The following is a 26,219-nucleotide window of genomic DNA, read 5'->3' as shown; positions in this document are numbered from 1 at the left end:
CCAAACATGGAGCGCTTTGTGAAATTCAAAGGTGATCATCTCCTACTGTTTCTCATTCAAACTACAGGTGTAAAATGCCATGGCGATGATGAACACATGCAATTTTTAAACTATTACAGCCACTGCAGCTAGATCAATCTATGACTAAATAACAACCAAACCATTTTAATGGTAATTTTTCACTCTTGGATAGCACAACATAGGATTCAGTATATGTTGCATCTCCCTAAACAAATGTTGCTTACTGGGTAAAAAATAGCCTTTTCCTGCAAGATTGAAAGAAATTCCTCCAAGCAACAATTCACTCATGAATATCATATAGATGTATACATAACACTGAGGAAAAGCTTAAAAAGCTTAGTTGAGTGGTTTCCATTCCAAGAGCACCTAGTTTATTTCTGTAACCTTTCTGAAGTTGGGTCGCTGATCCATAAGGAGGACAAACCACTCATGCTCAAGGTTAGGCAGAGGAGAACTTTTATAAAATTCAAGACCAGCTCATGTTTCAGCTGTACAAGAGTTTGACTTACACCAAGGTGCAATGAGACCATTTTTCACTGCATATGACATTTTCCCCTTATTGTGTGACCTTCGCAGACCAGACAGATGTGTGTCCAAATCTCTGCAACTGCCAGCCTACTCTGTGATGATTCTACTAGTACCACACAAAGTGTAGTAGGCGACTTGCCCCTTCTTCTTGTTATTTTGTGCCCAAAGCCTGTTTCTAGGTCAGTGTCTGATAATGGACAGCACAAGTCTCATGCCGTCAGACCAACAAAAGGAAGCAAATAGGCTGCTGTAGGCGGGTTAACTGCAGCTAGTCCCCTGACCCTTCTGCAATGAAGAATCACCTTCAGGCCGAGCCATGGATACACCTGGCCCACTGTCCCAAGCTTTTGTGTGCGGTCACATGAACAGTGCACACTCAGCTTTGGTGTACATGTGATACTTGAGTTATGCCTAATCATATTTCTGAGAGTGTAAAGAGCAAGAGGCCCCCTGCTAATAGAATGAGCATTCCTTAAGGCAGGGATCAATGAATAAGCGAAAAGACTTAAGGCAACTCACCACTTATTAATCAACATAACAATTGCAATATAAACTGAAAGAACCAAAGATACTTTTTTCAAGAATACAAAACATAATTTTATTGTTACAAATGAATACACTTTGCAATAAAAACTCATTCATACTGCCTCATACCACACGCGCTCACCACATCCACAAATGTATTTTAAAAAACACCGTATCTTTGAATACTGTGTTTTTTTAAATAAATTTGAGTGAGTATTTATTGCAGTGTATTCATTTGTAACAATAAAATTATGTTTTGTATTTTTGAAAAAAGTATCATTGGTTCTTTCAGTTTGTATTGCAATTGTTATGTTGATAATAAGTGGTTAGTTGCTTTAAGTCTTTACGGTATCGATTGGTCAAGTAACCACCTTCCGATGATTAAACTGTTGGAATACTCCAGTAAGTTTACCATCCTGACTCGAAAACTTGTCACAGTACTCAAACATTCATAAGAGCTGCCCTTATCTATTTCCGAACGTCTAAATTTAGAGTGTTTGTTAGTGGTCTTATTTTTAACACTACCCCCCCCCCCCCCCCGCAAAACAAGTGTTTTAGTCTAAAGAGTTTGTTCTGCACAGTTGCTTTGCACCTCAGAGACTATAACATTCACAGTGTGGTCAAGGATATTAGAACATTGGAATGTGGAGCACTCCATTGTAGACAATGGAGTGCTCCATGCTTCTACGGGCTGGTAAAGGCCCGCAGAGCAACATTCCAATGTTTTACAAAAGCCTCGAGGAAATCCCCTCAAGCTTCGAGAAGCCTTTGTTTAATTTGTTAGAACATTCTGCCCTCTAGTGGCAGAATGTTCTAATAGCCTTATAGCCCTTCGTAGCAGGGCTATACCGCTATTAAAGTCCCGCTGCTTTTGTTAAAGTCCCTCGCCTTCGGCTCGGGCCTTTAACGCTGCAGCGGGCCTTTAATAGCCGGTATAGCCCGCTACGGCGGGCTATAAGGCTATATTAGAACATTGGAATGTTGGAAGCTCCATTGAAAACAATGGAGTGCTCCAGGCTTATAATGGCTGGTATAAGCCCGGAGCTCCAACATTCCAATGTGTCTTGGTTCACAGCTCTGGCTGTGAACAAAGGCTTCAGGGAGCCTGAAGGGATTTGAATTCCCTCGCGCTCCCTGAAGGCTTTGTTTTATTTGTTAGAACATTCTGCCCTCTAGTGGCAGAATGTTCTAATAGCCTTATAGCCCTTCGTATTAAAGTCCCGCTGCTTTTGTTAAAGTCCCTCGCCTTCGGCTCGGGCCTTTAACGCTGCAGCGGGCCTTTAATAGCCGGTATAGCCCGCTACGGCGGGCTATAAGGCTATATTAGAACATTGGAATGTTGGAAGCTCCATTGAAAACAATGGAGTGCTCCAGGCTTATAATGGCTGGTATAAGCCCGGAGCTCCAACATTCCAATGTGTCTTGGTTCACAGCTCTGGCTGTGAACAAAGGCTTCAGGGAGCCTGAAGGGATTTGAATTCCCTCGCGCTCCCTGAAGGCTTTGTTTTATTTGTTAGAACATTCTGCCCTCTAGTGGCAGAATGTTCTAATAGCCTTATAGCCCTTCGTATTAAAGTCCCGCTGCTTTGTTAAAGTCCCTCGCCTTCGGCTCGGGCCTTTAACGATGCAGCGGGCCTTTGATAGCCGTATAGCCCGCTACGGCGGGCTATAAGGCTATATTATTACTCTCTCCCGCTGAGACAATGATATACGACCAGCAGGTCAACATGGTTCTAGAATTTGCTCATTTAGTAGTCTAGCTTTAAATAACCATGTGCTCAGGATTGACACACAGCTCAAGAACCTGATTTAGAATTGTATAGTGATGTAAAAAGCTACGACTTCTAAAGGATGTGCCAAAGCCAACTGTGAAATTTACTTCAGTACCAACGAGCAAATTCCACCAACAAATTCGCCAAAAATGGGAACATTTTATATCAACATCTGTAAGTCAGCCACAAAATATTTTACCTGGTGTTCTCATGACAAAATTGAGGCTAGAGTTCCCTCATAAGACATTATACACAGAGTCCAAAATTTAGGGGAATTATTATTATTTATTTTTTAAATATGAAAAAGCACTGCAGATTTGGTTAGTGAGTGACAGGGCCTCCTCATATGTGTTAAAAAAAACTCCAAAATATTTTTTGTACAAAAAAGCAGTATTGAAGAGATCAAACAATGTTATAGTCTTTAGTAGCTACCTCGCACCGGTCTTTTTTAGGACAATTAAGTTCAGAGCTTGGAACCATGAAGGGAGAACTATAAAAGAACAAACAAAACCTTTGGTGCCCAAAACTGATGTGTAGACTCATTAATTCACACGTGCGAATATGCAATTTGAGATACACTAGTAATTCAGGCTACGTGCCAATGAAAGAGTTTTAGTCTCAACATTTTTGAAAGGTCTGCAAGACACAGTACCCAAGAAAACATTGAATGCTGTGCAGTTGACATCTCAAGTTATCATTTTCTCATTTCTTTAGGAGTTTGATTTCCACTGGTATTGTGAGGCTGGAAACAACCCTTGAAACTGAAATTGTATCTTGCAGCCTAGACAAGGATATCTGAAGCAAGCTCTTCCTTAAACAAGTACAATTCAGTATCTGGGAAAGTACCTAGCTGTGGCAGGCAATTCCTTGCTCAATTTTAGACTCAGGGTGTTCAAAGAGTGTTCTCATTGTTCAAATCCAAAATGCCTAACATGCAAGCCAAAGGAAATTATGTAGTTCTTATTCTTCAACCTGGCCAAAGCCGGTTGGGCTCATCAAATAGGCTCTTTCAATTTCCATGGTCAAGTGTCACAACTCACCAACGACAAATTGATTTGCACTGCAATACCTGTATTTAAATTCTGCAAACTTAATAAGGCGTAAAATTATTCGTTCTGTTAAAGTTAATTTATTTGCTGTGTATTTACGACACTTTCTAACAGCTGACCAGTTTTTGTACGCTGCATTTTGTAAACTTCAGTTCCGCCATTTTAATACAAAGCCAGGAGGTTTTGTTACGAAGTGAAGATGGACTCCTATCACTCATTTTTTAACGCATCTTGTCTTGAAATTAGATTTATTTTACTTTCCAGACTACTATGCCCTTACAAAAACAGATTTATGAGCAAAGCTGAAATTTGGTGATTCAGCTTCATTACAGTAGAACTAAGGCGAATAGCACATACACAAAAAACAAACAAGTCAACTTAAATAACGTGGTACACGTTCATAATAAAGTTTGAAAATGCAAAATACTTTTATAAATAAAAGGTAAACACACTATCCAGCTTCACCCTGTCACAGAAGAACCTACGGCTTCAATTTTAAGCAGAGGATGATGCGAGAGACCAGTAAAAAGGAAGTCTTCCGCTTCAAATTTAAAACACCTTTCCACACTCTGCAACTATCCCTACAATGTAGTGGCTTGTTCTAAATGGACAGGTCAGTAGGTCACAAGGAAAGAAACGGCACAACAGTCACACAATTGCTATTCTATAAAGGGCTATATGTAGGCTGAAGGATACTTCTGTGACCTCAAGAAGGAACGCAAGCATTACCAAAGAGACCACATTTTGTTTTTGTACAGCACATGGGCACAGTACACCACAGGTGCAAAGAGAAGGCATTCAAACCAACAACTTAAGACACCTACCTTCATGAAATGTAACTGATTTGCACCAATTCACAGAGAGCAGCAGTGATACATTACGCTGTGGAACAGGAAAGGTTCTGGGAAGGGGGAGTGGGGCGGGGAGTAGTGCATCAGTGGGCGGAGGATAATGGGTACCAGGAGAGCACATGGACACAATCATGGTATATCAATGGGTGCTCACCCCAGGAGCACACTGTGTGATGCACAGAGGTCAGTGTGCCATGGGGGTACAGGGTGATGTACAATAAGGGGGATATATAAATGTTCCCACATCATGTGGGCTACTTCCAGGAGCGTAGCTTCAGGAGGGTGTTTGGGGTGTTACTCCCCCCTAATAAATGTTTTCTCCAATACATAGTTTGGTATAGGTGCTTTAAATTGGGTATGGTGAGTTGGCTGTAGGATTTCACTTGGGATGTTTTGCATACATGCAGACAAAAAAAACACACACACTCTTTTCTCTGTTTTTGAAGGACTTAAAAGTGGATCTCCCTTTTAAGCTCCTTAAGCCCCCTTCATGCAGTGCTTCTCATATAATGTATTTTATCAAGAAATGCCAGCATGGTTGTTAGAAAATCTGAGGCTCACCCATGACACCTTCTTCCCCCCAAATCTTACTAACCAAGTTACACCTCTGGCTACTTCAGCCTGTCCTGGGTAGTTGTCCAGCAGTATTTTGCACACTAGAAGTTTTAAGCTAATACTTATAATTCTAAAAAAGACATGCATGTGAAGTAAATAGGCCTGGCATTGGCTGCAAGTCTTCTGGCAATTCTTGTCTTGTCATGGTTTTTACAAAACGTTGATGTTTGGGAAAACGCCCAATCCTCATGAATCTAAACAAATGTAAAACAATCATTTGCTACAAGCAAAACATGTTTTTGCCCTAAAAAAACAATAGCAAAAAACACTTCAGCATAGTATGTTTATTTGATTTATAAAGCGCAGGCTACCCGAGGGCTTCCCAGCACTACCGAGAAGAGGCAGTGGGTGAAGGTATGGAATCATGGGAATATCCAGGTTTTAAGTTTTTTCCTGAAACACTGCTCATTTTTTTGCCAGTCTCAGTTCCGTGGTCATTCAGTTCCAGAGCTTTGGGACCTGGTGTGAGAAGGATCTCCCACCCCATCTTGATCTCTTTATCTTTGGTATGTTCAGAAGGAAATCGGATGAGGACATGAGGGACCTATTAGGGACATATGGGGAGACAAGGGATTTTGTCAGCGCTGACCGCTACCCTGCATGGCTTTGTGGGCTAGGCAAAGGGCTTTAAACCTAACCCTAGATTGAATAGGTAGCCAGAGCATTTCTTTCAGAGAAGATTCCTGTCTGGGGATCTTCAGGAGCATCCTGGCCACAGCATTTTGGACAACCTGAAGTCTATTGATCACATACTTAGGAGACCCCAGATACAGGGACTTGCCGTAGTCCAATCGCGAGACCACTAGGGCCTGGACCACCGTCTTCCGAGCCTGTTTTTTGGATTAGGTCCATGATCTTACGGATCATCCGTAGTATGCCGAAACAGGTTACCGATAATGTTTTGGCTTGTGTTTCCATGAAGAGATTCTGATCAAGCCATATCCCCAGGTTTTTTATGGATGGCTTCAGAGCGGGGGGATGGACCCTAACCCCTTGACCAACTGATCCCGGCCCATGGACCCTGGCCACTGCCCAGGAACACCAGCTCTGTTTTGTCGCCATTCAGTTTTAGGCTACAGTTAGCCATCCAGTTTGCTAGGACTCCCTGGCACAGAAACACTATTTTGTATGTCGATGTGTTCCTTGAGAAGCTGGGCTGATACCGTGCCCCTTAACGCATGCTGGAGTGAGTGGAAAAAGAATGTGAATGACATCAACCACAGACTAATGGATGAAGCATGACTGCAACCCCCATCAGTAACTATGTTATACACATACTTATAGTAAAATTAAAAGGTCTTGGCTAACAGACCTAAAAAAGCCAACCAGTCTGGTATTGGCTGCAAGCCTCTTGCGTTTAAGAAAGGAAGGGACGAGAAAGGAACGGAAAATAAAGAAAGGATGGGAAGTAAAGAAAGAGAACGAAAAATGTAAGAGAAAGAAGGAAAGAGAAAAATAAGGGAAGAAAAAGAAAAGAGAAAAAAGGAAGAGAACGAGCTAAAGGAAAGAGAAAGAAAGAAAAATGGGGCGAAATTGGGAAAGAAAGAAGGAAGGAAAGAAAGAAATTAGAAAAGAAAGAAAGTAAGTTAAGAAGAGAAAAAAGAGAAGGAGAAGGAAAAGCAAAAAAAGGATAACTTAATATAGAACAGTTTCCTTTAGACACAATCTGAACTGGAATGCTGTGAAATAGCAGCAGTCAGAAAAGTAAAAAAACATTCAGAAAGGAATTTACAACAGCACTGGCAGGCGATGGGATCTGATCAAGATGAAATGTGCATCAGAAGCGTTCTAAACACAAAATTAACACTAAAGAAATTATAAAGTAATAACAAAAACACTGGCACTGAAGGAACTAGCTCGTGTGCAGATAGGTTCCATGTGAGAGCAAAATGCAGCCACTCAAAGTGAAGTTAAGTAGTGGCTTAACTAGGCTGTCCCATATGTTGTAGTGAATGGAAGCAAAATGTGAATGACACAAAAGGCCAATGGATGAAGGGAGGTGACAAAGCCCCTATATGTACTTATGGTATTCATACATTTTTAGTAAATTCAAAAGGTCTTGGCTAATACCAGACTTAAAAATACAAATCTCAGAACACCTTGTTCTGCTGGCTAAGCACCAGAAATGACTGAAGATATCACACACGCCTCGTCAGGAGCAGTAAGCGCTAAATAAATGCAATTATAATACAATACATGACCTGAGCCACTGCGCACTGGTTGTCCAATTCACCGCCTTCGGAATAGAAAATATGCCTTAAGTAATATATTCACAATTACGGTGCTATTCTCAAAGAATTTTGTTTGGACGCTTACTAAGGAAAGATTTAAACCAACATTCTGCATTCAGCTAGCAATCACGTTAGAAATCTTTTTCCAGGCCCATTGAACTAAACAGATTTTTTTATATCCATTCATAAAGTGCACTCCACAAATGGCTGCACTATTCAAGTTTTTCCTTTCGTATAGGTCCTTAACTTTCTGTTGCAAAATAGTAGGTATCCGATGCAACAAGCCTCTACAGTGTCCAAGTCACAGTCAAACAGGGGAATTGATATGTATTTGGCTAGCCCAGCACAGCAAACAACATGGCTTCAAAAGCGCTGCTTTCAGGACAACTCCCTTTCTATCAGTGGCAAACCAATGAGAACAGCACGTGCTGCAGGTAAAATGTGGCGCAGAAGCAAAACTTCATTCCTGAAGCATGATGTTAGCCGTTCAACTAATGACAATGCCATCCACTCCATGGTGATTATGGCTAAGAAAATGGGATTCCAGGTGAGGCCTAGCAAGGAAAGAGAAATGAACAGGCACCCCCTTTAGTCACTCACTGTAGTCTTCAAATATGGAGGCCCAAAGAATAACATGCATATTAGAAGAAGAGAACATTAACTAATGGTCACGTCTTCATGTTCATTCGAAAACCAAGGGAGCGCAAATCCTTCAGACCCTTTCTGCAGCGTTAATTCGCACAACACCCACCACTTAATCTGAGGAAGGACTTTGGGATTTCCAAATTAAGAAAGTGAAAATAAGCTTTTTACTGTTATCTTGCTGGTAAATCTACCTTCAGGTCTCTTAATTCCTTACTTATGATATCGCTGAAATTCTTTTTATTGAAGGATTTTCCAAATTGATGCAAACACAAAATCAGATATGCTTTCATTCGCATACCGGGTGGTATACATTATCTCATCATGCTAATGAACAATAGTACTGGCATTTGATGGTCAATTCTGGAATATTACTCATCCCAGATTTCCAAAATACAAATAAAAACTTAACTGATCGACTGCGCTGCAAAGAATTCAGGACAATTCTTCGAAGGGCTCATTTTCTCTGCTTGGCTGCGTAAAATGTGCATTCCACCAACGCATGGATATTGTAAAGGCCAAGAACCACAAGGTTTCTTTGACAAACATCTGTGCATGCTGTCTAAAGCCCAACTGAGCAATCCCACGCCTCTCTATGCCCCTGTAAGGCAGCATCATTTTTTTAAGAATTCTTGAAAATGTTGTGGTACTTCTCTTAAACTATGCAGACATGGATACGTGCGGTCAGGCTTCTTCCAGTCCAGAAATGGTGTCAAACTCGGAGGTGACATACTATCAATGGCTTTGTTACAGGAAAAACATGCAGGCTCTAGAGAAAGTATCAAATTTAGATGCAGGAGTCCACGCCACAGTTTCACATAAGGAAAATACACATACTCTTGATCCTAATGGAATATATTTACACATTTGGTGGTTATCTTTAAGCCTACTATGGGTCTGGCCCTCACTGACGTACATTAGACACCCCTGTTCCAGGTGCTATGTAGTGAGTTCATAGTCTGTTCAAGCATCCTTGCACTCATTGATCTGATCTTTGTCCCTTGCTGGTTTTCCTGGTCTACATCTACCTCTTCACTTTGGATTTATTAAAAGTTGCATGATTTTTTCAATCTTGCACATGCGCTGTGCATCACCAGTGCATGTTTTGAAGATTCTTCACACTTCAAGATTACAAACACTCACATTTGGGTCTCCTATGTGTAACCGTGCTTTCAAGCAAGGAAGAAAAAAAACACAGTTTCACAAATCTTAAAAGATAATCATTTGTAGTGTATAGTCATATTTGGGCCTAAAGAAAGAAATACCCAGGCTACTACGACGACAACCCCATGCATGCATTCTATCATTAAAGGCACAAGTCCAACTTCTCCGAAGATGCATTCTTTGGTCTCACGTTTATGTTGACATGAACGTTATCTACAGAGCCATGTTGAACTAGAAAGAGAAGAGGTAACATTTAGAAGGCGCTAATCGTCTCTCCCGCTCTTGCTCTCCTCCCTGTCCCGTTCCCCACCATATGTACCAGGAAAACGCTGAGATCATTTTCATTCATATACATTAACTTTTAATGCAGATCTCACCTCTTGGCCCCATACAAAACAATTTCAAAACGTGCAGGGTTCATCAGCCAAACCTAGGTCTCAAATCATACATTCATTCATCTGCATAACATATGCTCAATAAAGTGGGACGGCAGAAACTTATTTACGCACGAAATAAATAAATCTAACAAATTGCAGCCAGGACACGCAGGATGAAAAGTAGGAGTTAATCGCCATTTCCTCGCCCCTATACGTAGGAAGAAAGTCATCTTTCTTTTCTAGAGGCCATCCCTGTGGCTAGTCACAGGTAACCCAGGGTCTTGTAATGTCTCAGTTTCATTTTTGCTAATACGCCTTTCAGATCAGAATTTGGGCATTAGACTAAAGGCATGCTCCAACTATTCCAGCGTTAGAAGACTTAAATGACAACTTAAATAAAAGCACGAATCCTGAAGACATGCCGCCCAAGTCATCATTATTGCCATCTGTAGATGCTCCCGGAGTTAAAGTGAAGCACTCAGCAGCGACCACACAGCCCCAAATCACAGTAAAGGGTTTAAGGTCAAGCATGATATACTAGAGGGCAATTCAGTGAACCCTAATGAAACTGCTAGATAACATGAGAGTAGACAGACGCACCTAGTGTAGGATCATTTTTACAGTAGCCATATTTAGAAACCAACATAATATTGATTTGTTCGAACATACAATCCAAGCTGCGATGCATACCGAGCGACAGAGACTGCAACGCATCTGTGCCAAGGCTCTGCAAAATTCTCCATGTTATGCTTCACAAGGAGAAAGAAGCCCTGGTGCGGGCACGACTAGTCCCATCTCTTCCATGACCTTTCATAACAGCAGACAACTAGGAGAGTGCGGAATTTGCTTTCTGGTGATCAAGCAATTTTTGGGAAAAGTTATGTGAAATTACACATAATTATGTGAAATGCAAATCCCTAATTAGGTGCAAAATTTTACTGCAAAATGCATCCACATGTCCATTTTTGACGCAAAGGCATTTCAAGCTAAAGAAATAGCATGAAAAACAACTACCACAAACAACAGCTGCTTACATTCTGGCTATTTGTGGTATAATTCTGTGGCTAACGACGGCATAATTACGCAATGGTGTTAATTCGGGAATTTCACATTAACAAGCACATTACTAAGTTCCAAAAATTACGTGATTTCAATTTCGCTTGGGCCTACACACAACTCCATTAAATGGCCTCTACTTAGCTGGAAAGCATGACCCCGCATTCAAGAAAGGGATGGTGATTTTAGGGCACAATGGCTGTACTCTGTGGCTTGTATTGTTGTTGTGTCAGATGTCACCGGTAAACAAAAACATATGGGCAGTGTATGATAAGTCTTTAGTTTACATGTCAATACGAACGTCTTTAGATAGGGTCCTATTGGGAACATGCGCTTGTCAATTCACATAACTATTCTCCATGCTACGTCATGCGTCTCAATCGGCGTCTTGGCTATAATACGTCTTCCTGCATGTAGCCAGCATTACAAAGTGCCTCTGTAAAGACCCTTTTAGTCTAGTTGTAAATGGGAACTTTTCACACCCTACACCTTTGCATCACATTCGGGTGTGTTTATTCCTTTTTTTAATCTTTGCTGTGTACTACGACACTTCTCCGTGAATGTACATTAAGCATGGCCACCAGGGTTTTCTTGGATACTGGAGTATGTACACCTGCCACTTGCAAACAATTGAATTACAAGGTTTTCCAGGGTTTCAGGAAATCTATCAATTACATGGTTTATCATAAGAACCCAGATGACGCAGATATCTCTTCACAAAGTGTTAGAATCAATCTTGTCGCTGTAGGTAGCTTTTTCTTTTCTTAATAATCAGCATTACCTTCACAAAAAAATTTTACAAATGCGTTCTTTTTACCAACTTGTACCATAAATAACTTTTCTGTGGCCCAACTTTTTCACATCGCCCATCATTTTAAATACCCTTTTCCCTAGCTTCCTTCCTCAAAATGTTACAATTTTGCAGGTGCTCATTTTGTCGTTGACATCCAATTACTTACCCAACCTACCCCTGCAGTCGCTAAGATATCTTGTGGGCATGTGAGCGAGCCCTTGCATAACGGTGGGATGGGAGATGGTGTAGAGGGCATTAGCACCGGGAGATTTACCGGACAGGCACAGCTAAAGATTGGATAGGCTTCAAGCTTCTCAAACATACCCAAATAATAACTAGCATGGGGGAAACCAAGAGTAACTGTGTATGTCATTTGCTCAAAGGCACGCACAAGGTGGTGGTAAAACATTTGGATATTGAACAGATGCATGGTAATTGAAAGCAGACTGTGAGAAAGTACCATGCTACAGCTTCAAAATGTTGAAAAATAAGATAATTTAATGAGGCACATTGTCAACCACTTCTAAAACAATGCACCTTGGAAAGCTAGGAAAGGAATGAACTACAAGCAACTGACAGGCAGAGAGTCATGCTAATTCATGCCCTGCCCTTCACTGTGCACAAGGGCTGGCTGTCGGGCGGCGACGCGCTCTTATGTCCGGCTAGAAGCAGCGCCTGATCCCGGGCGTCGGAGGGGTAGCTTTAAGCAGGATTTATTTTAAAACCGGTTCTGCTTTGCATCACTATGGAATAGTCACTAATGAAATAATGCATCCTTTTAGATCAAAATACTAAGCAGTGTGTTTTTGACGTGTACAATACATTCGACATCAGTCACGAGGAACAAACGAGAAAACGGTTGCTTCCACGCTCTAAAAATATAAATGTCTTCAAGCAAGCTCCAAGAATGCACGCCAATCCCGCCACGGCAGCACGGAAAGAAGAACGTCACGCTGCAGTTTACACGCCGACTCCTTCATCAGCAGTCACCAATATAGCCATGGTTTACATCCCTTTTTAAATTCTGTTTAGTTATGTTCTAACATTATAAGGCCTGTCAAAAATATTTTTAGCTGTCTGGCACGGGGGTTGGGGGGGGGGTCAATACAATGGCTGTGTTTCAGTACTGGACTCGGGCGCACTGCTTGCAGAAATGGAAATAAAAGCTTACAGGTTCTGTGTGTTTTTACTTCAAGTGCATAGGAAAGCTAACACTGCCACACATCTCTCTGCTATCAAACGAGCACGCGCCCGCCACCCCTGGTAACGAGTGAGCCGACTCAGAGCACTACAGGAAGCCAAACAATATGCAGAGAAAGCCTGGAAAGCAACGTTGCAAAGAGTGGGCGCAACACAAATCATAGCAGTGAATTGCAATGCCATTTAAGAGTTGAATGTGAATGCAAGAGGTGGCAGTGACGCCACGGATGCCAATGGGAGATGCTGCAGCAGGTGGGGGGAGGGGCAGAGGGGGGACAGAGAGAAGGGGGCAGCCATGGTTGACATTTCCACCATACCTTCGTGGGTAGGCTCGGGGTCCGGAGTGAGCGAGATGTCGTCCAGCTCGCGGAGACAGAGCCACTCCCCGTCCATGGACACTCGGAATTTGCACAGATAGATGGTCTCCATTGCAGCCTGCGTGATCTTGTCTGTCGTGGGGGTTGGCATGTCACTTTGAGGCGTCAGGGCCGACATGATGACTCAGCTGGCACAACAACAACAAAACACAATCCTAAAGAGAAGCCTTCTAAAATACAACGCACAAATACCTCACCGTGTAGGATGGCGACAAAATGATTATCTTCGGAAAAGGGGTTTCGAATATCAAAGGCCACTGGTGGTCTCCCCCTCCTTGTCCTTAAAATCTAACACGGCTTTCACCAGCCGAACAACAAGCTATTCATCCCCATCTAGCGCCATAAAGCAAACCTGTCTCCCGGACGATGGGCTCTGCCTCAAAACGAAATTAGAGCCTGCTGGCTGGAAAGAAAAGGGGGTGAAAAACGAAAAAGGAAATCCAGTGGTGCTGAAATGGCGAGCAGTCCGTCCTCGCATCAGCCCGGACGGAGAGTGCTGGAAGGATTGGCTGTGCGCAGTAAGCTGGGTGTTGACCAAAATGGCTGACTAATGAACTGAAATAAAAATTCACACTCATGTGACCAGCTGCTCCCAGCGTAAGCAATTCCCAGGATGCTGTATGGATGCTGCTGATGCAGGGAGAGAGATTACGCTGATCCCCCCTCTCGCTCTCTCTCTGTCACCGGCTCCCCGCCTCAGTTCAGGCTGAGCTAGTAGATCCGGCTTCATCAGACATGACAAGGTACCTGCGCGCATGCGGAAACAAAGACCCCTGAATGCGAAACGTTGATGGCAGCCGTCGAAATCCCAGAGCGTACTGTGGGTACGTGCGTTTATTAGGAGCGTTTTTCCTGCCAATCTGTATATTCTTTGAAACGTTTTATTTTTCATCCTTTCAAATTGCATTCTGGTATGTGAAGTCGACGCGTGAAATAAGCAGATGAACCTTCAGCCCCACCCTGTTTCTTTTTTAAGGAAACCAGGACATAACTTGCATTGCACTATCCGTATAGCACTTACCACCCCTACGTGGCACGCTGAAGCGCTTTCACACATTAATAGCAAGCTACACTGTATGGCGTTTTACTAGAAGGATTTTTTTTTCAGACTACGTGGCAAGTGTTTTAATGTCATGCATGATGACAACCGATGAACAGTTATCCAGTTATGGGTAAATTGCGACAGGCAGTTTGATAGGTAAGGATCTGTGAGAGGCAGGCACACAAGCTGTAAGAACTAAAATATACAAGCAGTTACACTGCACCAGCCTAACCATAGGAGCAGAGGGATGCTGTGAGTACGCATCAAAAAAGCGTGTTAACCAGAACATCTGTTCGATATAGCAACATGTACCAGCACAGACGGTGTTGAATAAGTAAAATGATGCCAAAAAGGGCAAGGATGGGAATTGGTGGCACGATCAGTAGCCATAAGCCTTTATTTGTTTTTATTTTTAAAGCAGGGAAGGGCATCGCTTGCCGTTAAATAAATGCACCATATGAACGAGGAAGGGTGTGGAAAAGCAATCAAGACTCACACCTGAGCAAAAACGACAAAATCTTAAAAAAGGCTCAGATTCCTCCTACTGCGAGGCCGAAGGAACCTTACATTTGGAGCTGGAATGTATGTCTCAAAAAGTCTCCGAAGCTCCAGAAGACTCTCAAAGCCAGGGGCACGCTAGTTGGGTCATGGCTCAGACCCTGGGCAGACGGGCGCGCCAGCATGAGAGGTGACGCGCCTGGGAGGTCGCCGTCCCCAAAGGGAAGAGCAACTCAGCAACATGTACAGAGAACGAAGGAGACGCGTCACCACACCAGACGTGGCCTGGGGCAGAAACCCAAGCAAAAAGGCCCGAGCAAACAATGAAACATCAGTCCAGAACATGTACACACCACAGAGGAAGCTCAAACAACTACAGCTAACCAGAACCATCCTGTGCAGCGTTCTCATTACCAATACAAACAGAATTGCTCACTGTCGCACACTATTCCAGGAGGATCTCACTCAAAACAGCACCTGCAGGGATTCGAGTAGCAGGTCTGCATCGAAGGTGGGCACAATCGTGTATTTTCACAACAGTCAATCTAAGTGTATATAAGACACTACGCCCCACCAAGAGCAATGAGAACCACTCTGCTCCGCACGTAGTGTCAGACAGCTCTTCCAATGGAGAAACCCACCTCAACACACACTGCACACTGAATCAGGGATACACCTCGATAACATAGCACATGCACACACGGCTGGGCACAGGACAGGCATTTTGCAGAACAAGCAGGAGTCTCCTTGAATTATTCCAATGCTTGCATAAAAAGGTCAATGACAGTGCTAAAGGATTTATATTCAATTTAATTTAAACACTGCAACACCTTTCACAGAGTATACCTGCTAGAAACTAGATTTTTTCAATAACGTTATCCAAGGAGTCAGTACTAGGGTCAACTCAGTGAACATCAGACGCAGAGGGCCGTTTATCCAGTGAAGAGTTCACTGAGGCTGCAATCAATGAGACGTGTGGTAGGCATAAATGAAGCAATGGCAGCAAGCTTGCTAGGATATTTCTAGGTCAGTCTGGAGAAAGCATACTGAAGCCTCAAGTGCTCAGTTTTCATTCACTAAAGTAAAAAAGTTAAAGTTCTGATCTAAAGCCTCTATATTTGCATCATATCATCAGCGATTGCCTATTGGGCACAGAATATGTAACCACGACCACTTACCATGGAAGCGCAAAATATCAATGATACTCAGAGGTCACAGTAGAACAGGGCCTAGGCACAATTTGACACTCACAAGATGGAGCGAGACTCAGATATACTAACCAGGTTTACCCTGGTCAAGAATTTTACCTTCTGACTTTAGTCCTTTAAGTCCTAATCCACTACAGGAGTATATCTCTAAAGTACCCATGACCTCAGGGGAGACACTTAAGAGACACACAGGGTGGCAGGTAAAAGCCAACAGGAGAGTCAATTCCAGGTCCAGGGCCTACTGGGCATCTGAGCAGTTGCAGGAAAAGGCCCTTTTGTAGCTTGCGGTGTCCCTATAGCTTTAACAGAACCTCTGTCTTATGACCCTTGGAGTTCGCTTCTTTGTACTGGAGGAGGAGTAGGTCCATTCTTAGAAGCTTTTCTTAGGTCACAGACAGCTGGTCAGTCCTTTTTATTTTTCCACAGGTCTAGAAAGCATCTGAAGTTGGTGCCTGGAGATGCCAAATTTATGCCTTGCATGAGCAAATGGGTGGGAATGGCCTGTGGAGAACCCTAACCGATGGGGTAAATGTTCCATGGGCTAACCCTACCCACTTTAATCATTTTCAAGATGTAGGAAGTCTTTGGTCACACTAATTTTGCCTCTGAGGGTTGAGGTGCGTGTGTGGTAATCCTAGTGTCCTTATATATCAAATACCAAAACTCAGTTTGAGGTAGGCCCTGTATCAACAACAAACTCAGAGACAGAAGTCTGGTAAAACAAAAGTGAACTTACAGCAACCAGACTGTGGCTACCCAAGAAATGTGTTGGCATTCTAATACTCTTCTTTGAAGTGTGCCCCAAGCATTATATGTAAACCCGGCGGACCTGTCAAACAGGCTTTGACACTGTAATGTCAAAAAGATGGCCACTGTGATAGGGGTCTGCCTGACTGGAGGGATAAAAGAAGAGCCCTGCCAAAGTGGCAGCTAACATCTGCATGTGACAGAAGGACGTAAGTGCGTACCAAGTGTCCTATCAAAACCCCAGTATACTTATCAAGCAGGAAGTGACATTCAGGCAGGATTTGACACTTCAATGCCAAAAAGGACCCCCACAGCCCCACCCGGCATATCCCAGATTCAGAAGGGTCACCTCTGCCCATTTAGGCAAGTCTATTGTTTGCTCTTGGGAGGCATTTCACATCAATTCACACCTATTTCAGTGATAATCACCGGCTGCTAGAAGTGGGAGAACAAATGCAAAGGAGTCTACAGGCGGTTTAGGCAGGGAAAAGGTAACTTTCGGAAAGTTCCTTTTGCTTAATAGTTATCACACATTTGATTTTACCATTAAATTGGATTCGAAAAGTGGGGACAGGGTTGTGCCCCTAAATTCAAGGACTGACTGCATGATCTTACCACTTGGCAGGAACAATCATTCAACTATGCAGAACTCCTACCATCGTCCTCCAGACCAAGGGACATATGGGGCCCCCTGAAATCATATCTCCTCTCCACAACAGAAGAGGTAAAAGATACCCCAGATAACTCGGAGAGGGTTGAGGTGGGAGGTGGTGAGAGCGGGCAGTGGTGTCTACCCCTATTACGGACGAATAGAAAACCGTGTAGCCCCATGCGATGGTGGTAATAGGCAGGGGAAGCTTGCTGTAGTAACTAAAATGTCAATAGTCATAGATATTTGTCAACGCATACCCCGGGACTTGTACTGCTAAGGTATGCATCCTAACTAGACCTGGACTGTTATTAAAGTTTATGGCTTATAACACGCAATGTAAACTGGTATTCCAAAATGTACTATGAGTATGTTATTGAAAATGATGGCACTGTGTAAGGTGGGTGTTTGATTCCTCGAGTTGGGCAATATTTATTTTGTTGTTCTCTATGTATCAACCTATAAACTCAATTAAAAACATTTTAAAAAAATGGATTTGAAAATAACTATTAAAAGATGCATTGAATTATATTTCAAACTGTGTTCAAACCAAAATTAGTATTAAAGCTAATAATGTAATTCAGAGTTTTTCTATGGAACAGCCAGCCTTGCTACCGTGAAAATAGCTTTTAGGGCTTTTTCACTGAAAGGACATGCAACACTAAACTTTCATATGCCCTACTTTAAATACCAGGAGAAAAAAAAGGGGGAACCCGGTATTTCTGTGATTCACTGCAATTTCTTTTGTGCTAAAATACCAGAGAAAAATTACTTCATCTGATTTGTTTATTTATTAAACCATATCCATTAAAAGATATTTTCAGCTTAATACTTTATGTACATTTTAGAAACATGTGGATAAGAACCACCATTAGTCCATCAACAAAGGACACATAGCAACATCACATATATTTACATACATTTGAATTATTTGACAACATTTAACACAAAAACATATATTTGCAATTACATCAATAACCAATGAAACCCAGCTAATCAAGTCTAAGCTGGAATCAAAAGCCAAATTTGTATGTCAACATTTGATAGTTGAAACATCTTGAAATTGACACAAAAAATTACGTCAAATTGACACAAAACACAGAAGTTGCGCCTACAATATCCAAATTTGTTCAACTGCCTGTTAGTGCAACTGCCGACGCGTTTCAAGCCCCAGAACACACGGGGGCTCTCATCAGGGCTTCTTGATTATGTAATAACATTGGTGTGATCTAAAAAACCAAAAATACGCAGTCACTAAATGTGCACCCTATTCCGCAACGTTGCGTAATCTTCAGCACAAAAAAATCTTTTTTAAAAAAGGGGGAAGAAATCCTACCTGATGGTAGACATTTAAGTCCATCAGTCTGGCTGTTGTCAATTCCTTAACGGACCGAGAGCTGACCTATTCAAACATGAATAAAGGAGGAAGGCGAGAGACATCTTAAAAATGTTCACCTCATAAGTCACCTACTGACTCAAAAATAATGCGCCCTACAGAAGGCACCTACCTCACTTGGGAAGGCAGGATAATTGTTCCTTTTAACCTTAAGTTTCTTTTTCCAGACAGAATACGGTTCCTACTTTGCACCCTGTCTAACAGACATTAAGGTCTCATTAGAAATGACCGATAGATACTTAAAAGAATGGTTTAAGCCCATCAAAAGGGGTTATTTTGGCAGCTCGAATTTGCAGTTAAATCTGCACAGCTAGCCTACAGGCCAGTGGTCATGTTTACACTGTCACTGTGTTGCATGGCACATCCAGTGCTGCAGTCCACTCAGGACATTTAACTTACAGGCCTTGGGTACACATTTGTACCATATACTCGGGTCCTATTGGGTAGTTAAATATGTCAATAAGGTAATGCACCAATTTCATCATGTTAGAGGGGATAAAATGCACAGAGATCTAAATCCAGCAAAAACAGCCAAGGCAAAATCTGGGGTCACAAAGAAAAAGATGGGAATTTCCAACACCACCTAATGCTTCTGTGTCTAGACACAACACAGTTCAGCAAAGTGTGCAAACGTAGCAAAATAAAACAAAACAAAACAAAGAAACATAAGCCCAGAAACCTCCACCTGAATACTAAGAGGTCTACCCAATATAGTCACTACTGAAGTTCAGGGTACCTTTACTATCTATGTGTCCATGTCAATGGTGACTCGAGGCCTGGTTACCAGTTTCCTTTTCAGGATACAGTTCAAGAATATCAAACACTTGTTAAGGTCAGAACGGTTTGTTTGAAGTGGGCAAGTATAGCGGGCTGGCACAAATTATGAAGTACGCCGTAGGTATCAATCTATAGGGTCTTTTAGCTAGAAAAGTGACACTTGCTCGAATTTTCCAGTGGTGGGGCAATCCACTTTATAGGACATCCACTGAAATGCTAGAGTTAACCAGTTCCCTTTGTGAACTGAAATATAGGGTTATGGGCAGAGCGCAAGTAGATATGAGTGACTTTAGAACTGTAAGTACTAGAGAGATGATTCAAACAGTGCCAGAATGAGAACTACCCGGTTCCAGACAAAAAGTCTACATTCCATGCCAGATGTGTGGATCCACAAAGACTTGTAGAAACCTTTGAGTCTGCAGCAGAAAGATATTGGTGAGTCTAAGTGTACTGGCTGGGCCTAAAACTATGCAAGCTCACAAGGAAAACATCTCTGCAGCTGTGCAACAGAGACTGTGCTTACCTTTGTTTTTCTGAGTCATCTAGACTGCATGATTGAGTGATCCTTGGGAGTTTTAGTTTCATACTTCACACTGATTATTTAATTAGTTGAGCCTTGCATAGATCTTCCCGAGATCAACACCGCCTCTCTGCTTGAAGGGGCAATCCATCTCCTCTTAAGGTGGGGGGCAGGGTGTGGGGGAGAGAGATCGCCTACTCACCAAAGGTCACAAGGGCAAAGTTTTTTCAGAGACTACAGCCTCTGTCTGCTACCAAAGTAGGAGAACTGCAATCAGAAAGAGGACCCGTCACTGGAAACGATATGATTTATGCACAGAGTCCCCTGGGAGCACAAATGACCTACAACTCACCGAGACCGGGATCAATTAATTATGCCACTTTTAACGAGGCAAATCGAACTTCAGTTTTTAAAGTTTCAAGCAACCGCAGAGAAGTAATCTTCCAGTTTGTCGTCTGGTTTCTGTGTGCTTGTACAGCAGTCTGGCCAAGGTAACATACATTTTGATGGGTGAACTGTGTAGATGTGGACTGCCTTCAGATGAACTCCAACAGAAGGCCACAGTTTGATTTTTGGGTTGGAGGGGGGGGGGGGTTTGGAGGGGCTTATGCCCTGCGGACAAAAGACAATCTTCAGGTAGAAACCATCTTACTTTATGGAACACAACTAGATACACAAACCATACACACCCTATTCAAATACATGTATAGGCATAGGAACTTTGCAGTTGAAAGTCAATTTTCAGTCTCCCAAACAGGGGTAAATGTATAAAAGCCGTAAGCATTAATAGATACTCAAGCTATCACTACTGCCACTCAGTTCACCACCTGGAATGAGGGTGGCACCAGCTACTCTCAGCCAGATTTTAAGCTCACTTTGGGTCGCCTCTTTTCAGTAGAGCTAGGATTTTCTGACTAACAGTACAGCTAAAACATGCACCCCTCCAGCAAACATGCAGACAATCAATTCACTGGAAGAAAACTTAAGGGTAGGTCAGTAAAGAATTGTGAGCAAACACACCTATGCAATAGCAGGCAGAGATAGGAATTTTCTCACAATATATACGTTCATCCTGAACCATCAGGATTCATTTGGACTAATAGAATGGAAGGGAATGGCAAGGTCCCGAGTGACTAAAATGCGACAATCAGACAGCATGTGCTCTTCCCCAACCAGGACATAAAATGCTGACAATTTGCCCTGCTACTGAGACGAAAAGAACCTCCCACAGGAGTCTGCTCATTTCCAATTAATACCTCTATTTGAAGCTATGATTGCTGACTGCAGTGCATTAAACATGGCTCCAAAATCTAGCATTCCCTCTCACTTAGGCGCAAGGGGTCATAAGCCCTATCCCCATTGTACGACTAACTGAAGAATGGAAAGCAAGATCTCTGATGGTGAGAACGTTAAGGAAGCAGATAATTCTCTGTTAGGACAAAGGGGCTTTCTACTGAAGTCTCTGCATAATTGATAAAGATAAATGGCTGAGATGGTAGCAAGAAAGATCTCTCAACAGTAATCAACAGCTGCATGTTTAAAACAAGGGATGCAGCTAAGTGAAGCAGCATAGATGCTCCTAGAACAGCCAGCCTTTAATAGTCAGTGTTCCAAGTAGGAAAAGATGCAAACACCCTGATGCATGCGAAAAGCCGCAGCCTATTCCCATTTTCATGGTGAGAACACTGGGGTCAGAGCTGAAACCAAAAGGATAAATATACTGTACAGGTCATGTATTGCCAATAATACAAATCTGATGTATACCCTGTAATACCGTTTACTGCTAGGCAGGAATATGGAATTATACATTTTTGAGGTCCAATAAGCAGAACAAACCCCTCAACTGGTCAAATTATTCTTTGGCCTGTATAACGTTCTTGGATGACACCTAATGAAGATGGCTACTGAACAGTCATAAGTCAAAGATGGTTTGTAGACTAAGTTTTTCTTTTTACTAACTGCAAAGAAGGTGTTATACAGATGGAGGCCAAACAATCATTGCTAGGATCAGGGACTGAGCAGGAGTGCTAAATGTTAGAGGCCGCACTGAGGCAAGCACTTTTAAAGTAGCTCTTTCAAAAACACCAAAAGGTCTTAAGTAACTGTCTTATACATATGCAACAAAGCTGAATCACCTTTTCTGACAGGAATGTCCAGAAGCTCGAGGGATACCCAAAGTGGGACACACACAAAAAACCAAACTGGGATCTGTTCTCAGGTGAATGGAATTCCACGATTGTAGCATGGTCGCCTCATGACAGCTACATGGCTTGCAGGAGAAGACAATGCCAAGATACTGGATATTAGCAAAAGTATGACAGGAGGAACAGTGTTTTGTTAGGGAATCTGAGGAGCACCCATCTGTAGTCTGAACATTTGTTTTTTAAAGAGCAGTAACTTATAACCTTAAGTGACTCTTTCCATAGCTTATTTTTCGGTACACTACAAGTGTAAGGCCCATAGAATGGTAAACCACAGCACATGCCCAGGACCTTTGTGGATATCATCATGAAATCTACCGCGGTAAGCCTCTGCGCATGTGCTGCTGCTCCCAGTTTCCATGTAGAGCCAGTGGGCAGGGCAAGTCATAGTGGCCGAGCCCACCTCTGTGGCTTTTGCACAACAGCAGAACATAAGGAAGAACTCAAGCAACCATCAAGAACATCCTGCCAGGTATCCAAAAGAGCAGAGTAGCACATGAGACACACAACAAACAATCTCAGGAACACATACATCTATTGGCATATGCACACAAAATAGGGGCCTTTGTGTACTATTCAAGATCAGGGGTGGGGAATTTAATAAAATATCTACTTGTCCATGGGGAAGGTTGCATCATAAACCTACTTGTCCTGTAAAAAAATCCACTTGTCCCTTTGGTGCCATGTAGTGCGGCGACAAATTATGGCAGCAATCTCATTATACAGGAGCTCGGATATAGCCTCTCAGATTATGCCAGGGCTCATACCATAGTAGTGTTTGAATACTTGCAATCCCCTTATGTTGCCACGTTTCCAGCGATCTACAAACTGGGGCTGAAGGTAGTGGTAAGCAATAGTTCCAGGGTAAGAATGCCCTTTTGAGTCTGTGCAAACCTACTAACTTGCATGTTTTAAGGGTTTTCACAGCTCTTCTCTAACCTTTTCCCCTACTGAGAAATGTTGGAAATTTTTCCGCTACTGAGAAATGTTGGAAATTTACTCCTGACAATGGCAGACGTAAACCTTCTTCCAGAGCAAGGAAAACATTGGTTGGAGGGAATGTGAACTTGCAAACTCAGATTTTCGCATGAGAAAATCTACATGCATATTTTTGCTCATGCTAAAATGCAGTTCACAAAATATTCCCTAGGAGTACTATTTCTTGTCCTACTGCTGTATATTTGTGGGAATTCATGAAAGCCATATAGCTGTACTTAATGAAAGGACTTCTACCATGGGTGCACTTTTGAGACTTTCTTTATTAATTGAGCCGCTAATTTGGTTTGACCATGACCTTTTGCGTGTATTAAAATTCTGTGTCTCTCTCTGTATCAGCTGACTTCACTGTGAGTGACAGCATTCCGCTCTTTCACAGGGAGCATATCAGCACAACATGTCGTTTTGTTCAGTGCCAGTAACTACTGTGGCAGTACGTGCTTTTTGAGACCAAAAATAATGTTTGCTTTTGCCAAAGTTTGTTACAATGGTGAGGGCCCGGCAGCTCCCACACCAATAAGTCTTTACAGAAACCATGCCAAAAACAACTCACTTATTGACAAAACTAAAAAGCTGACCACCAATTTCAGACCTACTGGCTTTGCCAATGTTGGTTTATTTCTATTTCCCATAATCTTATTGAAACTGGTTACACTGATTTTCCATTATGAATATTTTTGGGGAATACTAGCAAGCATCAACACGTGTTACTAAATGATGCTGCATGGAAATGTTACCTGAAATTTTACAGCAGTTTAGGAAAATTGTTTTTTTCCTGCTTTCATCTTTTTTATGAACATTTTATTTTGAAAGCAAAGAATCATCAATCTTACTTTCAAACTTCTGCAAATATTTGCATCAAATAAAGGAGCATTCTGGGAGCAATATACATTGCCTCATATTGCATAACTTTAAATACGAGTGCACACATTTTATACTGGAACCACTGTCAGTAGTGCAGTCAGAGCTTACAACATTTACCCTAACAATAAAGGCTATTAATTAATGAACCATGAATACAAGTTTGAACAGCATTAACATATGGATCAAAATATTACCTTAACTGCAGACAGTGCCCTTCCTTGATCCATAATGTGGTACTGCAAACTGGCAGCCAAAGGGTTTGTGCTGCAGGGGGTTGAGCCTACTTGTCCCAAGGACAAAATACAGACGAAAACTTGTTGCCCTTGACCCCAAACAATATGTCCTGGGTGTCAGGCTATAGGAATTCCACATCCCTTTCAAGATAGACAACATTTCAGTAGTACGCTACAAAAACTACCTGGGGGATTGAAGTCAAAGATCCAGAGATTGATAAGGATTTCTGGCACTTTTGCCTGGGCAACCAGGTGGCGATGATAGTGGAATTTCTTTCAGGTACGAAAATAAGGTGGTGGACCGGCACTCCAGACACCTACAGGATTCATTTATTTGGAAGCTGGCCCCCAGAAGATTTCTGCTGGCTGGACCAGACCGTGGGTCCTTTATCGACCTCTTTATCTCACAGCTGGACCATCAGGTCAGCAAATAATTTAGCTGTAGACTGGACCCTGGTGCACCTGCAACGGATGCATTCCTACAGGACCGAAGCAGAGACAAGGGATATACATTCCCACCAATCGCCGTGATCACAGGAGTCACAGCCCATGTCAAGAGACAGATGACTTAGGTGGCAATGGTCACCCCATTTTTGAAATCTCAGGTATGATATTTCAATCTTTTGGAACTTTCTTGGGATTCTCCAATCAACCTCCACATCATCCACACATTTTGTGGAATCTGGAGAGCCTTCCTAACCATCTGGTGATGGAGGGTAGCTTGTGATAAGTGGTATGGAGGATTACAGGGGACCCTGGCTGAGCCCAGGCTTATTGGCACAAGCTGAAGATCTCATACAGAAAGCATGGGCAAAGATGGTTACATTGGTGTATGATATGTCAACTAGATACATCCCTTGGAGTCAGAACTGGTCCATATTCTGAATTAAAAATTTGCTAACATTCGTGACAAGAATTTTCAATTCTATTAAGGACAAGGAGGCGAGGATTATGCTTTCTCATTTCTTTACTAGAAATGCTCAGCAGCCAAAACACAGTATAAGAAAAAACTACAATACCCATGAACACCAGGGTATGACGTATAACCATAGAGTCCATTGTCTATATAAGGCAACATAGCAAGTACAACATCCTCTTTCTTTGGTGAGGAGCAGTTCCAATAGTAGAAGAAACAGATGAAGAGTCACAACGACCAACAGGAGGGATCACCAGCAAAGATCGCAGGAGTCTGTAAGGCAGAACGCACATCCCTGGAGGGCGACAGGATTCTGGAAGCCAGACGCCATCGGATGCAGATGAAACCAAAGGATGCAGTAAAAGTGTCACTTCGGGTCAGAACCTGAAAAGAGACAGACTGCCGTAAAATACATCCAATATAAGAAAAAATGTAACAAGGGGGGGGAGAATATCAGAGAAATATAGAACAGCAGAAGGTACATAATACATATGCAAACATCTGTGTAAATGCAAATTAATACATGAGAAGGAACATAATGGGTGGGATAATCCTCGCCTCCTTGTCCTTAATAGAATTGAAAATTCTTGTCACGAATGTTAGCAAATTTTTAATTCTATGTCAGGACAGGAGGCTCCGATTATGCTTGTTCAAAGCTTATCCACCACTACTGAAGCAACATGATCAATAGGTTTATAATAAAAAGCCTTAAACATGGAATCAGAAGACCAATCTGCGGCCTTCATAATGTCAGACAAAGTCACACCCAAGGAAAAAGCTTTAGAAGCCATAGCTCCCCGTGCAGAATGAGCCCCAAAAATAGATACATCAATGCCTGCTTCTGACATAAGCCAGCGCACCCAACGAGCTAACGTAGCCGGGGTAACAGGACGAAAGGGTTTCTGCAAAGCAATCAACAGTTGACCCTGTAAATCAGAACGTAAAGAAGCAGTACTTACCTCATAATCTTT

General features: G+C 42.3%; 1 protein-coding gene across 3 annotated transcripts in view; it reads right to left on the bottom strand.

Moving 5' to 3' along the window:
* RUFY3 (RUN and FYVE domain containing 3) overlaps window positions 1-26,219 on the bottom strand; it is a 355,495-nt gene that overhangs the window by 287,948 nt on the left and 41,328 nt on the right. The window contains exon 1 of one of the 3 annotated variants that reach the window (XM_085640990.1): window positions 13,142-13,696. The exons of 1 other annotated variant lie outside the window; for it this stretch is intronic. In XM_085640990.1, the coding sequence (XP_085497116.1) occupies window positions 13,142-13,319 (178 nt within the window). In that variant the 5' untranslated portion in view covers window positions 13,320-13,696. Of the gene's footprint in view, window positions 1-13,141; window positions 13,697-26,219 lie in introns of those variants that run through there. One more of the 3 variants, XM_085640991.1, reaches the window with a different exon arrangement.

This window comes from Triturus cristatus, chromosome 2_2, assembly GCF_964204655.1.
Source record: "Triturus cristatus chromosome 2_2, aTriCri1.1, whole genome shotgun sequence".
NCBI classification, from domain to species: domain Eukaryota; kingdom Metazoa; phylum Chordata; class Amphibia; order Caudata; family Salamandridae; genus Triturus; species Triturus cristatus.
The sequence above is the reverse complement of the archived record's forward strand: the minus strand, read 5'-3'. Positions and strand labels throughout refer to the sequence as shown.